The 17591-nt window shown below is 34.0% G+C and overlaps 1 protein-coding gene across 3 annotated transcripts; it reads right to left on the bottom strand.

Annotated features, from left to right (window-relative positions):
- Nucleotides 1–440: 440 nt before the first annotated feature.
- Nucleotides 441–6151, bottom strand: LOC145097447 (serine hydroxymethyltransferase 1, mitochondrial). 3 transcript variants are annotated; one of them, XM_079035014.1, is made up of 15 exons: nucleotides 5909–6151; nucleotides 5754–5804; nucleotides 5578–5664; nucleotides 4665–4786; nucleotides 4301–4377; nucleotides 3465–3589; nucleotides 3277–3369; nucleotides 2853–2945; nucleotides 2541–2738; nucleotides 1955–2059; nucleotides 1789–1854; nucleotides 1386–1575; nucleotides 1199–1309; nucleotides 755–917; nucleotides 441–622 (listed from the first exon to the last, which is right to left on the bottom strand). In XM_079035014.1, the coding sequence occupies exons 1-14, from the start codon at nucleotides 5996–5998 to the stop codon at nucleotides 772–774; spliced, it is 1554 nt and encodes a 517-aa protein (XP_078891140.1). In that variant the 5' UTR covers nucleotides 5999–6151; the 3' UTR covers nucleotides 441–622; nucleotides 755–771. The 3 variants fall into 3 exon arrangements, with proteins under 3 accessions (XP_078891140.1, XP_078891137.1, XP_078891139.1); XM_079035011.1 differs by having other exon boundaries at nucleotides 441–599; XM_079035013.1 differs by having other exon boundaries at nucleotides 441–595.
- Nucleotides 6152–17591: the final 11440 nt, after the last annotated feature.

The following is a 17591-nucleotide window of genomic DNA, read 5'->3' as shown; positions in this document are numbered from 1 at the left end:
TTTTTTCTTTTTAAAACTACTGCCTAGTTACTATCTAGTTTACTCATAAGTTACACTAACACGAAACTTGAACTCTCAATCACTTGGACTAACATGCACTGTTGAATAGTGCCAGACATAAGCCATTTTATACACATATACTAACTCATTCCTCTTTATCTTATATAAAAGTCGTTTTGTGCCAAATTATTTACAAAATTTCTTAACAAGAAAAAAAATATATATATATATATATATTTATTCTTCTATAGAGTGAATCAACACCCCTCATCCTCCATGTAAAACAATATATGAAATAGGTTTCACCCGAAAAAAAGTTTATTTTTCTAACTTTTCAAATATAACACTAAAATTTAGCAACTTAACAGTTAATTCTTCTTAATTATGAGCCATTAAAGTGGACATTTCGCAAGTAACATTCATAAAACAAAACTGTTAAATGAGTGAGCCAAATAGAAAGTTTTATTGGTTTATAAAAAACATCATTTCATTTACATATTACATAAGATTCACTTGTAGCCTTACATTCACATTCTTCATATATGGCTCCATGAAATCATCAACTTAATTCAGGCCAAAATCATCATCTCAATTTCTGCCTATGCCATGAACCACATGTTAACTATTATTATAAAATAAAATTAAAAAAAAAATTAATTTCACAATATTTATCAGTTTACACAATATTCATCAATTTTAAGTAGGAAAAAAATAGGTAAAATGTTAATATATTCTATATTTAAACATCGTTTACCTGGCTTGTATAGCTCCTTAGTTTTTGTATTTCATGGTTTCCTTCTCAAATCCAATTGTTGGGAATTGTTTGGCATACTCCTCCACATCATGGCGGAGCTTTGAAAGTTCTGACTGAAAAGTGCTCGACTCCATTGCCGCCACAAAGTCCTTCAATTTTGTCCCTTTTTCACATAAAATAAAAAAACATAATTCAAAAATCACCATAATTACAATTTTGTCCTACCGACATCACTCCAAGTACAGTCCAACTTGTTATGTCATGCCATATCATATCCACTGTCCCCAAACACCAAACACAGGACAACTTGTCCATGTCCCAGTCCAATACATGCATATCAAACACAAACACAGTACAACTTGTTCTGTGCTAATTTTAATGCATACCAAACACAGTACAACTTGTTCTGTAATGGAATATATATAGAGAGGTATGAAAGTATACCTTGGGCTTCACCCTTGATCTTGAGAGCCAATTTTACAGCAAGGTCAAAGAAGTAGGCAACTTTAGCGAAATCCTCTTCAACAAATCCCCTAGAAGTGAGAGCAGGGGTTCCTAAAAATAAACAAGTTAGTGAATCTTTTGTTTTACATACTATGATATAACATGAAATTACTGAAATACCCCTCACCCATTCTGATGCCACCAGGAACCATGGCTGACACGTCACCAGGAACAGTGTTTTTATTGGCTGCGATGTGAACAGCTTCCATTACTTTTTCAACTCTTGACCCATCGATTCCCTTGGGTTTCAAGTTCACCAAAACTAAGTGGTTCTCTGTTCCTCCGGATACAAGTTCATATCCGCTATCCATTAAAGTCTGAAAATTATAAATTAAATTTTTTAGTGTTATGATGCTTCTTAAAATTGAATAAAAATTGACCATGAGATTTGGTTTGGGGTTGTTTCTTTTTTTACTTAATCTGAACCAATGTGTTGAAAATTTTTGGCTTAATGTAGCAAGATTGAAATTGATGAATATGGTGACGTTTGTATTTTGTAAGGTAAGGGTAAAATGGTCATTTAGTCGTACCTGTGCAAACCTGGCGCAGTTACTCATGACTTGCTCTTGGTATGCCTTGTATTCTGCTGTTGTCGCCTGAATTCATAGAAGTTGTTTTTTTTTATTGGAAAAAATATTTTTGAAATTATGAAATTGGGTCATATTGAAAATTCTCAAAGATTTAATGTAAGCAAACCTGTTTCAGTGCAACTGCCAAACCAGTGATTGTGTGATTGTGTGGGCCTCCTTGAAGTCCAGGAAACACAGCCTGGTTGATTTTGTCTTCATAATCATAAAACACCTTTCATAATAAAAACTATTAGTATATATATATATATATATATATATATATATATATATATATATATATATATATATATATATATATATATATATGTGATTGTAACAATTTATCATATGCTGGGTTGACTTGAGAAATTAGTTTATGTGATTGTAACAATTTATCATACATTGGGTTTGACTTGGGAGATTAGTCTATGTGATTGTAATAATTTACCATATACTGGGTTGACTTAAGAGATTAGTCTATGTGATTATAACAATTTTTATCATACATTGGGTTTGATTTGGGAGATTAGTCTATGTGATTGTAATAATTTATCATACAATGAATTTCTTCTGTTTCCATCTCTGTCGTTTTTTCTCCAGTTTCGAAGTTATCCATGTAAATTCTTGTGTTCTTATTTACTAATTTTCATTGGAGTGATTGTTAGGAATCTTTGAGGCCATTTTCCTAACAAATTATTAAGGCAGACACATACCTCTTTGCCTTGTTTGGTGACTTCTTTCAGACCCTTTCTAAAGAAAATCATGGCACCTCGTGGGCCCCGGAGTGACTTGTGGGTGGTGGTGGTCACCACATCTGCATATTCAAACGGGGATGGGATAACCCCGGCTGCAACCAACCCGCTAATGTGTGCCATATCCGCCAACAATATCGCTTTTTGCTTGTCACAAACCTATAAAATAAAAATAAAAATTCATTAAAATATTTAGGCAAATGTAATTATAATATAAAACAAATTTATTCTCATAAGTTATTTAATATTACGATTATGATTTATTAAACTCACCTTGCGAATGCGAGCATAGTCATACAATCGAGCATAAGCACTTGCTCCAGCAACTATTAGTTTTGGCCTGAAGAGTGTCGCACTTTTCTCCAACTGCAATTTGAAAATTACCAATTAAATCTTCTCATGAAAACAAAAACAAAAAAAAAAAGTTAAATTCAGGAAATAACAACATACTTTAATTTATTTGATTTTTACAGAATCCTACTTTTATTTTTTCTGTTACACCAATGTAATTTCATTTTTTCTCTTAAGGAATTGTACTTTGAAAAATCTACACAGATATAGATGTGAAAATTGCTTTGTAGTTGAAAATAAAGTAGGATGCTATAATAAACAAAGAAATAAAAGTACATTGCTATTTCTTGCATTTAGTCCTAACAAAAATAAATATGAGCAAAATATGATATAATGTTACATATACCTGATCATAATCAATATAGCCAGTGCTCTCATTTAATCTGTAAGGCATAGTCTCGAAAAATATAGACACCGCAGATATCTTCTTTGTATCGGTCTACAAAAAATAAGATAAATATAGAATTTAGATTACTCAGGGTGAGACTAATTATTATAATAAATTAATATAAAAATGAATGGATTTTTTAGCACCTGATAACCATGTGACAAATGTCCACCATGAGGAAGATCAAGTGCCATGATTCTATCATGAGCCTTTAGTAAGGCAGTGTAGACTTGGAAATTAGAAGGTGACCCCGAAAGAGATTGCACATTCACTACAATATTAAAAAGAAAAAGATATTATGTGAAGGTATTAATATTATCATATTATTATCATCGTGTGGTTTTGTTTATTTGTTTATTATAGCATTTTATTTTCATTTCTCCCTATTACAATTTACAACGTCGTACTTTAAAACATCTACCCAATTATAGCAGTGCTGTTGGAATAGAGTAGATTTTTCAAAGTAAAAGAAATTGAAAGTAAAATGCTAAAATTCGGTAGATTTTTCAAAGTTTTTATGTCTTAATAAGAAAAAAAAGGAAGTCAGATGCTTTATTACACAAATACATGGAAGTATGTTGTTATTTCTTGCATTTAGCCCATTCTTTGAATACATTTGAAACTAGTTATTAACAAGAGTAAATTACTGAAATCGTCCCTATGGTTTGGTCAAAATTGCACGTTAGGTCCCTAACTTTATTTTTTTGCACTCGGATCGTCCCTGAGGTTTGATTTTGTTGCGTTTTTCGTCCCTTACATACATAAAGTTAGGGACCAAATGTGCAATTTTTACCAAAACCATAGGGACGAAAAACGCAACAAAATCGAACCACGGGGACGATCTGAATGCAAAAAAAAGGTTAGGGACCAAACGTGCAATTTTGAACAAACCATAGGGACGATTTCAGTAATTTACTCTATTAACAATAATTTGTGGATCAAGAAGCAAATTTAGTATAAGAAATGTGTAAATTGTATCTACCTCCCCATTTTGCAGGATCCAAACGAAAGGCTTCCAAAGCTCGCTTTTGACACAAGGTTTCTGCCATGTCAATGTACCTAACAAGCAAAAAAAATTAAAAAATTAAAACATTTTAAGAATAAATAAGTAACACAGGATGCCTAAACTCGATTCATTTAATGATCTTGTACATAATTAAACGAGTAATAAAAAAGTTAAAGGGTAACAAGGTCATTTTGTATGGGTCAAGGACGAATACGGAAACAAAAGACAAAGTTAAGGATGACATAGGTAAGATTTAAAAAATGGACCAAACTTGCAATTTTGTGTAAAACACAGGGACCATTCTTGTAATTTATTATTGAAAGAATGGTTGCTTGCTTACTCATTTCCACCATAGTATCTAGCACCTGGATAGCCTTCACTGTACTTATTAGTCATCACAGATCCAACTGCTTGCATCACTGATAAGGAGGTGAAGTTCTCTGAGGGGATGAGTTCAAGACCCTTTACAAACAATATACAAAAATCAGTCACTTAAAATCAAACTTAGAACTCATATTATTTTTGTGATTATCAATTAATTTATTAACAAGTAATTTTTCACTATGTATTCTGATTACTTTTGTAATTTTCAATTAACCATTGTTCATATATAGACCACAATTTGGCTCTCTACGTTTTAGATAAAACCAAAGTGAGAGAAGAATTGTAGAAATCCATAACAAACAAAGAGAGTTGAAATTTTTGTAGATGAAACCTCGGTTTAAAGAGTAAACTACACGAATGGTCCCTATGGTTTAGGATAATTTGCGCGTTTGGTCCCTAACTTATTTTTTTTAACTCGAAAGGTCCCTATTGTTTGTGTTTGTTACGCGCTTGGTCCTTGTCTTACATAAAAAGTCTATTTTTCCCTTTATTTTCTAATTTATTTAAATAAACACACCCCTAATCTCACCCTTCTCACCTTACCTTACGTATCCCATCATTTTTTCCTATTTAAATAATAGTCTTTTTAGGTATGACAGGGACCAAAAGCGTAACAAAAACAAACAATAGGGACCAAACACGTAATAAAAACAATCAGTAGGGACCTTCCGAGTTAAAAAAATAAGTTAGGGACCAAACGCGCAAATTACCCCAAACCATAGGGACCATTCGTGTAACTTACTCCCGTTTAAAATTAGAAATTTACAGATAAATCGAGAGGAAAGCTCGATTTGAATCAGAAATCTAGATGATAGATTGGAAACATTCTTTTACACAATCAAAAAATAATGGTAAAATAGAGAGATGACCTTCCATTGACGAGCTTTTTCAAGCTCAATAATATCTGCAATCTCAGGATCGACGACCTCAAGTGGAGCATTCAATTGCTTTGGCCACTGCAATTTCACCATGAAAAACTTAAATTCAGACACAGAATCAACGACAAAAAACACAGAAATTATAAAACGAATGAACAGAAACTCACAGTGACGCCAGGTCTTTCCTTCTCGTAAACAGCTTCGCTAGGTAAAGACGACTATCATAACAACCACACCACAAAAATTCAAATCAATACAATTTACAGAAGACGAAATCGAGATCGAAAATGATAAATGATAATTAGAACAGAAATTAACGGACCATGGAATAGAGATGTCCGCCATTGAAGAGGCGCTGCAAGGGCTTGTCTGCGGAAGACGAAAGCCTACGAAGAGCCAACGCCATCGCCATTGTTAGTCTCGGTTTCTCTCTCTAGCTTTCTCTCTCTAAAAAGAGATAACACAGAGTGGAGTCTAAGTCTCCCGCGCACACACAATTTGTTTTGGTGCGGATTGAATGTTGTCGGGTTTGGGTGAGATTTTGGTGGTTGAAGATTATTGATGTAATTTTTCTGGTGCTCCTTTGTTTTGGAAAAAATATGATAACGTTATCCATTTCTTCACCTTACCCGACCCGATGCAATCAACAGGAGGATAACGGTTTTTTAAATCAAAATGTTGTTTAATAATTGAGTTTTTATTCAATTAAAAAGAAATATGTATTCTATATTTGTAAACAGGGATGTTAGAAAAAAAAAAATGACATTGTTCAAATTTTATGTTTGGCGTACTGATAAAAAAAAATTATGTTTGTTAACTAGCTTATAAACTATGAAAATATATGATAAAGTCCTGGTATTTTAAGTTAGTTTATGTTTTAATCCTGATTTTTATTTTTTAAACAGGAAACTTCCGATTATTTTATATTTGTTCAAATTAACGAAGAAATCTTTATTTTTTTCAACAGAGAACGACAATTTATCGTCTAAAATTAGATAATCGGGACTTTTATGTTCAAAAAGTAAATGTGAGGATTAAACCGTAAACTGACCCAAAATATTGAGACTTTATTGGAGACTTTTCTATAAGTTAACTGAAAGATATAAAATGCCTTAAAAGGGCATTTAGAAGAATATGTTTTCTATAAATAATTAAGAGGTATATTTGGAAAACTTTAAAAAGGTTCATGAAAAGCTAATCTAAGTTTATTTTAAAAAGCTAACTTATAAGCTACTTTGTGGCTTGCCAAATATAACAACGTAAAAAAGCTCAAAAAAATAAGTTCACTTATCAGCTAGTTGTGGCATGCTAAACATAACCTTAGAATAAGAGTAATAACTTTTTTTTTTGCATTTATCAAATAATTGGAGTCATTTTGTTTGGCTAATATAAATCAATTTGTTATATTTTACAAAAAACACTGCAATATATTTTCTCAAGTTCTGTAATATTTGTTGTAATATATTTTTTTAATTAGATGACACTTTTATGCTTTTGCGTCGAAATATAATTCGGGTTTGATAAGTTTTTTGTTAGAATTTAATAAAAACGAAACGAGACCGATGTTCTTCAATTTTGAACAGTAACAACAATTTATTAGAAAAATATAGACAAAAAGAATTACAAAGAACCAACACTTAAGTTTGGATTTGCAACCAAACTCTCCAATTACCTTTATAGTTGATACTTTGGTTTTTTTGGTCGGAAGAAATGGAAATGTTCGATCCCCAATGAAAAATATCCAAATTTGACCCGACGACGAAAAAACACATATTTTAAATTCTCAGGTCTATTAACTCATCGCTTCTGGAGTGGTACCAAACCACTAGATCTCATACTTGGGACCAAAATGAACCAAAAACTCATACAAACCAGATCTAAGACAACAATAAACAAGATCAAAGTTGTTTTTACCTCAAACAAGTTGGAAATGAAGCACATAATTTAGATCCATAAGCTCATCCTTGATTCGCATCCTTGCATGAAACTTCATTTTCTTAGAAATGACATAAAAACACCAAAATGCACATCATCAGCTCAAAATTACAACCATGGAGTCTTAAAGATGATTTCTAGGGGTTTGGGGGCTTGGACGGTGGTAAGGAGGCCAACAAAAAAGACTTAATGAGTTTATATAAGGTACAACTTCCCAATTAGGGTTTTTTCTTTAACCCTCGTACGCCCGGTGTACGAGGTCTTGTATCCCTGTTCTGACCCTCGAGTTACGCTAAGCGTACACAACATTACGCCCAACGTAACACCCTTCACATTAGTACGCCCCCACATACTAAGGTTTCCTCCAAAACTCTAACATATTCTGAAGACCACAACTTCTTCATTATAATTCCGATTTCGACAACCCTTATATCTATAAAAAAAAGGTAACAAGAAGCTTTACAGTTCCATTAACTCGTACCTACCTTACCAAATCCATAACAACATCTATTTTCCATAGAAGCCGAGCTGTCAAATTACTGAAATACCATTTGACTCCAAAACACAAAACAAGTACCCAGATCATCCAAATCATATTATCCAACCCATTTGAGTCCAAATCAAAATTCCTCAAGGGTACCAAGCCAAGCTAATACCCAATCATTGATCGCCACCATAAAATGGGAAATGATTCGAAACAGGGTGTAACAAAATCAGAGTAATATTAAAGCGTGAAACCTTTATTGTTGCTGATGAATGTGTACAGTCATGCCTTTGCCTTCCCATGACGGCCGATGATGCCTGAAATATTAAACAACTGAGTTAGCACAAAGCTTAGTAAGTTTCTCCTAAAATACCCCATACGATAAACATACAAGCAAGCATCGGGCCCACTCATCCATCGAGCTGGAATACCAAGAGTTTATTGGCCTATTACCTTAATCGAACCTCTACTCTCGAGCCTCCGTGCCTTCAGCCTACAACCGACTCACATCGGGTATCTTGGCCTACAACACACAACAGGATCGCCTCGACCTAGTACTACAATATTTTGACATATAAACAAACAAAGGTCAAGTAGACATATAATACAGACAAACAACAACCATACAACTCACCACCACCTACTAGTCCTATCACATCATACTGTATCGCTACTAGCTAGCCGCCATGAAATGCATAACCATAAGTAATCAGATGTGAGATAGCCAACCAAACAGATGATCCTACTCTAGAGCCATAACCAAACAAGGAACAGGCAAGAAAGCCAAGATCAAGAGTTCTCAGGTTATCTTACATGACCACATATAGTCCCTAAGTCACTCAACTAGATGATAACCAACAAGTACAGGTAGACATAGAGTTCTACAAATCACTACCGCATAACATTCTATATACGAGGATACAGATCTAACATACCACTACGACATAGTAACATACTCGATACCAGGATGCAAATCTAACAGATCACTATAATATAGAAACATATTAAATATCACCATACCAAGAATGCATAACTGTATATATACTTAGAGGTGTGATAGCCATCTGAACAGGTGATCCTACTCTAGAACCAAAACCAAACAAGGAACAGGTAAAAGAGTCTAGACCAAGAGTCCTCAGTTTATCCTACATTACTATATAAAATCCTTAAGGCATCCTTCTATTAACAGATAACCACAACCAGTGAGCTGGCATTGGTACCTTCGACCCATGATACAATGAGGTGAACTAAGAACACCGTGATATGCTCCCTGCTACACTACTTGCTCATGCGGATCCACTAATATCAGAACCATATAAATCTTAATCACCCATCAAAACCTTCAAGTTTAACCTAAAGTCAAACTTGGTAAAAAAGTAAATGGTCAACAGAGTCAACAAAAGTCAAAGTCCAAGGCTAGTTGAGTACGCCCTGCTTACTCAACTTACGCCCCGCATACATGGGATGGCATATACACCCAGCGTACGAAAATTAGCCTAACATACTCGAGTTGATTCCATCCTTTCCATTAAGCACTTAATCCCTTAAGGACTTTTCACCCAAACTCAGATCTAGCTTCAAAACACTGTCTTAAAGCATAAAGTTTCCACCTTTATGACTTTCTATGGCTAGGGAAGGTCCAAAAGCTAAAACCCTAACTTATTAATCCATTAAGACATCACAACTATTGCATGGAAGGTATAGAATGACCATGATCACATTTTTATGGTTCTTGATAGCTCCATAATGGACAAGGTTTCCAACTTTATCCATTAGAATGGTCCTAACAAACAAGATATAGTCTTTAAGTCTTAAAAGGGACCAAAAGTGCATCTTTTCCAACTTAATCCACTAAGTCCAAGTCTCCAACCTTCATATCTCAATCAATATGATGTTTAGATAGATAAAGTTTCCTACTTTATATATAACAAGGTCACAAACTTCCAAGATCTAAACTTTATGCACTTTAAGTAACCAAAAGCTCATAACAACCAAAACTAGCTAGATCTAACAGTTTCATCATCAAGATTCAAACTTTATACATCAAGAAGAAAGATCAATGTGAACAAGGTCTAGATTTACAAGCTCTAATGCAACCAACACTTCATCAATGAGTTCCTTCTTCTCCAAGGTGCACCAAGAACACTCCAAAGCACATAAAAACACCTTCTTTTTGCTCACAAGGCTTAAACTAGGGTTAGAGTTTCAAGAGAGGGTGTTAGAGAGGTGGAGGCTGAGAATAAAGTGAGTTTGGGGAAGTTAAGGAGCTTAAATAGGGATTAAACCTCGAGAATAAGATTTGGGCACTCTTCACGTACGCCCAACGTACTTAATTTACGCCCAGCATACTAGGGATTGCATAGTACACCCAACATACTCCCTGTATGCTTAGCGTACACGGCTGACCCAAAAATCTTCCTGACTTTAAACAGTTGTAACTTCTTCGTTCCAACTCTGTTTTTGACGTTCTTTATATCCAAGGTAAAGGTATTGATGAGCTCTAAAATATTATCTAAATATCTTGGACTAAAAACTTCTCGAATAAAAATCCATATTTTATGCAAAAACTCGACCTATGACTTTTATTGTTCTACCCTTCGGCCCAAAATACAACTCAAAGGTTTAAATCTCATAACCATCATTGCCTCCTTCCAAAAGGTCTAAGCATTACCTCCTTTAGGCCCAAAACCTTTACACAATCATATTCCGACCACGACCTTGAAATAAGAAATGGCAGGAACCAAGATGTTACAAGAGATCCACATGCCATAATGATGTTTAAATATGGTTCAAACCCTAAACATTTGGGATTGACCCAGGCAGACAGACGTACGCTCATCGTACGTGGTAAAATGCCTTGACTCCAAAACGCTCATGTACGCTAAGTGTACCGAATGTACACCCAACGTACAAGGTACCATTTTTGCAAAATTTCTCAAACTTAAGGGACCGAAGAAGAAGTAACTGTAATTGAATGTTAAAAACAATTTTGAAAACTGTTTTAAAACTTTTGCAGTTCCTTAGTTTAAGTCTAAATTCACACGAATGTTCATCAAATTCTCTCAAACCAAGGCTCTGATACCAACTTGTAACATCTCAAAAATCCGAGTAAAAAATTTCATTTTCAAAACAAGTCAAGATAATAATTGTTTAAAAAACATTGTTTCAAAAAGTACTAATCCATAACCACAATATCCCTTTTTTCTCTAAAATGTAATAACCCCCCCCCCCCCCCCCCCCCCCTTCTTACTAATTTGGGCTTCAATTCGATGTGAATTAAAATCATGGATGGACTTAAGGGGCTATCAATATTGCTTCATAGGTTTAAAGTTTAAATGGTCCGTTTGGGTTGATTTTAATGGCTAAAATGGGTCGTCACTTATTTTTATTTTGGACACATTTTTTGTTGATGATCAGGAGGCCCATATGGTGCATTAAATGTAGTCCAAATCCTATATCCCCCCTTGAAACCCTTGAAACTTACGATTAATGAGAGAAGACCTTTTCAAAATTATTTCAGCTCAATCCAACAATGTTTAGTGTTTACCGTTCAATCCGCTTACTTGATTAAGGCCGTGCAATGCTGTTGAATTTCCCCCCAAAAAAAAAATCTTTAAATGGCTTCATGTTATTGCTTTATCATTGATGTTGTTATGAGACTTCAAATATGATAGCAAGGTCTTCCATGTGACTTCTATCGGTACTCAAAGATGTCGTTACCCGTTTATATAAATCTATATCAATTATTCTTAAACGAGTAAAATTGTCCCAAACTAACAATGTAATAAAACTTACATATGACATGCATACTAAATATACATAATATGTCATGAAAATGATTAAGAAAATATGCTAAAATGATGCGTAAAAATGAACCTAACAACAATCCACTTTGAAGACCATGAGATTTTACCTGGTCAAGCGTTAATGGATTCAAGGCCGGTCCTAAAAATTTAAATATCTTCAAAGGCCTAGGACGAGCTAGAATAAAAAGGCGTTTATCGTTATCATACGTTTTTATTTTCAAATAAAAAAATATATAATAAAAAAATTAGACCCTGTATAGCTGCCTATTTTACCTCCCTCAATGCCCTATGAATGGATTGTCCATAATTGACGACCTTTTAGTGAAAGTTGAATGCTCCCGGAAGGTAGCCCATCAATAACCTTAGAAATGCGAATTGCTAATAGTTTACAAATAAATTTATAGTGGCGTTACATTAGGCTAATCGGCCTATAACATTTAACGGATTTTGGGTCACTAACCTTTGGGATCAATGTGTGAGGAATACACCTTTTTGGGAAATGAAACAATTGCCATGATGCCATCTTATAATTGTTTTTGAAGATTGTAGTTTCTTTTTGAAAGAAATCATGGGATTATAAGTCTCTATCAACTTTGCACACTGTGTAGTGGGAGACCAATGATTAAGTTTTCGCTTGTACTATTTATTGGAAATAGCCGATGTCTATGTTTCCCAAAAAAAAAAAAAAAAAAAAAAAAAAAAAAAAAAAAAAAAAAAAAAAAAACTTTGGTGGAAAGTTGTACATAAATGATTGGGCCACAAAGATTAAACGTATATAATATATGTCACGCTATTCATGAGTGTGTGCCAAAAATAGAGAATGTTTCAACAAATAATGGTTTCGATTATGGGGAGTATTTCCAATCATATATGTAGAAAAACCAAAACTGAAAGTATTTGATGATGGGATGTGAGTGACTTAATTTAAAATGAACATACTCTTGAAAGATAATGTTTATAAAAAATGTACCTTAATTATGAACTATGATGATCGTATATAAACACAAAATTCTTCCTAGAGAAAATAAGTCGTAATGGAATTTTAAAGACCTTTATCATCATATAGAATTAAATCTGGGGCCATCTGTGTACAAGGACTGGGCTGGGCTGGTTTAGACTGTTTTGGGCCCAAATTTTAAGTTTGTTCGTTAGAACTTTTTCTATTCTACGTATACAAGTAGATTTCTAATTAAAAAAGCATATTCTACTATTTGATTAAGTTAGTTATTTTGTTTTTCTATCGAGGGATTGGGATTCGATTCCCTATAATGATTAATATTTTATTTTTTTACACGTTGATTACATATATACGATTTGTGTTTCCTATATAACAAATGATTTTGTTGGAAAAGGACCCCCTCGACCCTGGTTGAGATCGTTGAACTTGAAGAACTTAAGGAGATTATTAACTCATTTTCCTTCTCAAATGCTAAGGACTCGTGGAAATTCTCTTTGGCTACAGCGTATTTCGAGTGAATATCCTTAGGGATCAAATCGATTATGTTATTACTGATGTATCAATAAAAAAGAATGGAATGGAGTAGTATGGTTCCAATCAAAGTGTTAGTCTTTTTCTGGAGAGTCTGTTTGGGACGAATTTCGACTGCTGATGCCTTAACTCATAGGGGAGTCAACACAAACTCAACTCTATGCTCAATGTGTTCGAATCAGGAGGAAACTGCAGACCATCTGTTAGTGGATTGCATGTTTGCCAACGACACCTTTAAATGGATATCGAAATGGTGTGGATTAGATCTTCATCTCTTCTCTACTGTGGAGGAGGTTATTAGTTTTGCATCTCAATGGGGTAATTGCCCTAAGAAGAGGAAAATACTCATAAGTATAGTATATAGTGTAATGTGGTGTGTTTGGCTGGCGAGAAATAACCATATATTCAATCAAGTTCCATCAAAACCTTCATCAACAGCGGACCATGCGATGACTTTGATCTATGGTTGGGTCAAGTATAGGGGAAAAATCAGGAATTGTAATTGGGTGATTTGGTGTAATAATCCCTTTAGTATTTTGTAGTTTTGCTTTTTAGTCAAGAGGTGGGATCTCCCCCTATACTTCATAATGTAATTGATTTTGGTTTGTGGCTTGCTTGGCATCTTGCCTTGCTTGCTTTAATAAAATTCTCGCCGGTTCAAAAAAAAAAATATAACAAATGATTTTGTAACCTTAGTGGTCAACAGGGTCGGCCTTGCGAGTCCTTATGAAATATGAAATATATCAAATTAGCAAGAGAAATTAAGTATCATTGTATTTTTTTTCATATAAATTCTCCTATCCAGTTAAATAAATAAATAATAATATTTATAAATTTTAATGTTTATTTAAAAAATTTAATAATATTTTAATATATTAATATGATACATGTCAATATTTAATTAGATAAAATGATTTATAGGTAAAAAAATATATTTAATTTCTCACTTACCAAGTATACCTTTTTGCGTGTATTTAGAAAAAATTATAATATGCCGCTCGAATATCCGTAAAGCCCAAGGGGCCGACATCCCCTTCAACCCTTTTGCCTTTTGGCTTTTGGTGTGTTTCCACGTTCTTTTGTCAATGTTGACATACACTGAAATAAGGATAAGATTTGTAACATGTGTGAATGACTTTTGAATAGTCGTATCCTCTTTATCCGAAAAGTAATGGTAGTGGCTTTTTTAGCATACATATTTTTAAAAAATAAAGATATTTAGTTGCTATTTAGTATGCAAGAAAAATGTTATGTCACGAATAAATTTTTTAGGTCAATAAAGTTTTAATCGTATTTAATTGACTAGCATTTTTTTGGTTTATTATACTATTGGAAAATTCAATAAAGTAAGTTAAGTATTTTAGACAAATGATAAACGAACTTCGATGAAACTTACGAAATAAAACTTTTGAAAAATGAAATCAAAACTAAACACAGTATTGAACGTGGTTCGGTCAAAATGACATGTGTCTACTGACGAGAGAGAGAGAGAGATTTTATTAAAATTTCAAGAACTATTACAAAAACTCAATGTTGCATCTTACTTGTGCTCTCGAAATAAAAGAATCATTCTTGCTTACAAACTGCTCCAATAAGTATGCTCTCATAATGATTGTTCTCTTCAAAGTACTCACGAAATTAGCCTAGAATAATAATGGAGACGTGTGCCTATTTATAGGTAAACATGTGAAACCCTTAATATGATGGGTCAGACCAATCCATAATTAGCCCATGAAGGGGATGCCCTAAATCTCAGCCAATCACAAGTAGTCGTGCAATAACTTCTTCTTTCTTGACAAAGCTTTCTCTCGTTAGCAGAACTTTATGCCACTAAATAGAGATTTCTATCACCAGCAGAGCTTTCTACCACCAAACAAAGTTGTTTGTCGCTAATAGATTTTTTTTTTTTTTTTTTTTTTTTTTTTTTTTTTTTTTTATCACCAACAAAGCTTTCTACCACCAAACAGATCTTTCTCTCACCAAACAAAGCTTTCTCCCACCAGCAAAGCTTTCTACCACCAAATAGAGTTTTCACTCACCAACAAAGACTTTTGCCACCGAATGGAGCTTTCTCTCACCAGTAGAGCTCTCTGCCACCAACAACGCTTTCTCTCATCAGTAGAGCTTTCTTTCACCAACAGAGCTTTCTGCTACCAACAAAGCTTTCTATCGAGACGTCACACCCCCATAATCTCTCATTTGAAGGTTTGAATAACTTAGTCTTCATTTGTCATTCAGTTCTTCATCATTCCTTAATTTTTCTCTTTCTCTTCCTTTCTCTCTCTCTCTCTCTCTCTCTCTCTCTCCCTCTCTCTCTATCTTGCTAACCTTTCTCTTTAAACTTTTGGAATGCCATTTGAAGCTATGTGATGCTTTAATTTCTCAGTGGTAACCACCTTGGTGAACATATGTTGGATTCTTTGTTCCGAAGATTTTCTTCAAAGTTAAAGTTTCATCATTGATTAACTCTCGAATGAAATGGTATCTTATCTGAATGTGTTTCATTCTACTAAGAAACACTAGATTCTTCACCAGGTGAACTGCACTTTGGTGGTCATAATGTAATACATAATCCTCCTGATGTATTCCAAGTTCTAATAAGAATTTATTCAACCATATAAGTGTTGGATTAGTGTCTAAGTCCATAACTATTTTGGTATATACTTGACCCGATGGTGCATGGTCCTTTTGGGTTGCCTTCACCAAAGCAACTTGATAGGATGAATTATGGAGAGAAATGATTAAATATGATTTATTAATATATTATGAGAATAATATATTAAAGGAGAAATCATATTGTTTAATTAATATTAGTCAATAATTAATTGGTAATTAGTTTTGTGACTAAAAGAGATTAATTAAACTTAAGGGACTGGAATTGTAATTATAAGATAATTGCAATTTGGGCCATGGATTGCCTTTTATTATAAGGTGGACGAATTCTATGGGGGAAGCCCATATGAAATCGTCCAAGGCCTTAAGGAAAGGGCTCCATGGGTTGCTTAGGGCTTAAGCAACCAAATTAGGGTTTCCTTGTTAGATAACCCTAATTGCCTCCTATATATATGGATCCTTTATGACCCAAAAACGTGGCTAAGATTTGTTCTAGGGTTTCACACATTTTTGGGCAGCCTCCATCCTCTCTCCTCTTCATCCTCTTGCTTATGGTGTTTGTGAACCATTAGAGGAGTGACAATTGTGACTCTATGCTTTCTAAAGTCAATACAAGGAGATTTGGGATTGTTATTGCTACATAACAATCAAGGTAACCTATTCTTATGTTAATATGATTACTTGTATGCTAGAATTAGGGTTTATAGTCTTGGATAACTTGCATGTATAATAGAGAAACCTAGATCCAAGCATTAGGGTTTGTATGAGCACATAGGATGTTCTTAGGACCAAAACCCATCAGTGGTATCAGAGCCTTGATTGGTTTCTATTGTATTGATGCTTAGTATGTTGAAAAAAAATTCGATTTTGTGTTTCTGGGGGCTGAACTCGTCGAGTTTTCTAGATGAACTCGCCGAGTCCATGCCTGACTCGACGAGTCGGCTGGTCAGAGTGAGGGACCATAAAGTCTCAAACTTTATCACTTGGGACGTCCATAAAGATCTTAATCTAAGATCTTAATCCATTAGGACCTTTCTACTACATGCATGGGACATCTTAAGACATTGGGACCTCATTTATACCACTTAAGACCTCAACAAGGGTCTGAAAGGACAACCCATTTCGTCCAAAACATAACATGCATCATTTTGGGACCTTCAGGGTAAAAATGCTTCCATAAAGCTAGAATGACTAGATCTATCTCATACAAGCATAAAGTTCCAAGCTTTTTACCTTCTGGAAAATATATGGTCTGGTGCATACCCTTGCATACCTCAAACTAGCAACCATATGCATAGGGTATTTTAGCCATATATTCTTTATCTTATTCATTCTTTATGGATTGCTTCTTTGATAGTCTCAACTAACTCCTTAAAGATGTACTTCTGTCTTTCGCATCTTCCATGATGAACTTTTTTAAAACTTTCTTGATGCAGTTGGCATGTGAAAGTTTTAGTGTATCGGCAACTTTGTTCCTACTATGCTTCTGCCCAATATCTGCTTAGCATCCCTCTAGCTCCTTTATCTTGAACTAACTGGCCATCTGATTTTTAAGCTTGTTGATCTCCTGCATGTTAGATCCAACAATCAAGATATCAACAACATATAACAACGTGATGATGTAAGAGGATTTGAATTTCTTTAAATAATAGAAGTGATCCATCTCACATCTGCTATA

Source organism: Lactuca serriola, chromosome 4, assembly GCF_051521515.1.
Source record: "Lactuca serriola cultivar US96UC23 chromosome 4, Lser_US96UC23_V15, whole genome shotgun sequence".
Taxonomy (NCBI): Eukaryota; Viridiplantae; Streptophyta; class Magnoliopsida; order Asterales; family Asteraceae; genus Lactuca; species Lactuca serriola.
Note: the sequence above shows the minus strand (reverse complement) of the source record. Positions and strands in the feature narration are given on the sequence as shown.

What these genes read in the sequence shown, in the direction of transcription:
- LOC145097447 (XM_079035014.1), bottom strand. Translation starts at nt 5,998, where the DNA reads ATGGCGATGGCGTTGGCTCTTCGTAGGCTTTCGTCTTCCGCAGACAAG. An exon ending in GCTATATTGATTATGATCAG is followed by an intron (nt 2,946 to 3,276) that starts GTATATGTAACA and finishes TTCAAATTGCAG; the next exon opens with TTGGAGAAAAGTGCGACACT. An exon ending in TCACCAAACAAGGCAAAGAG is followed by an intron (nt 2,060 to 2,540) that starts GTATGTGTCTGC and finishes TTATTATGAAAG; the next exon opens with GTGTTTTATGATTATGAAGA.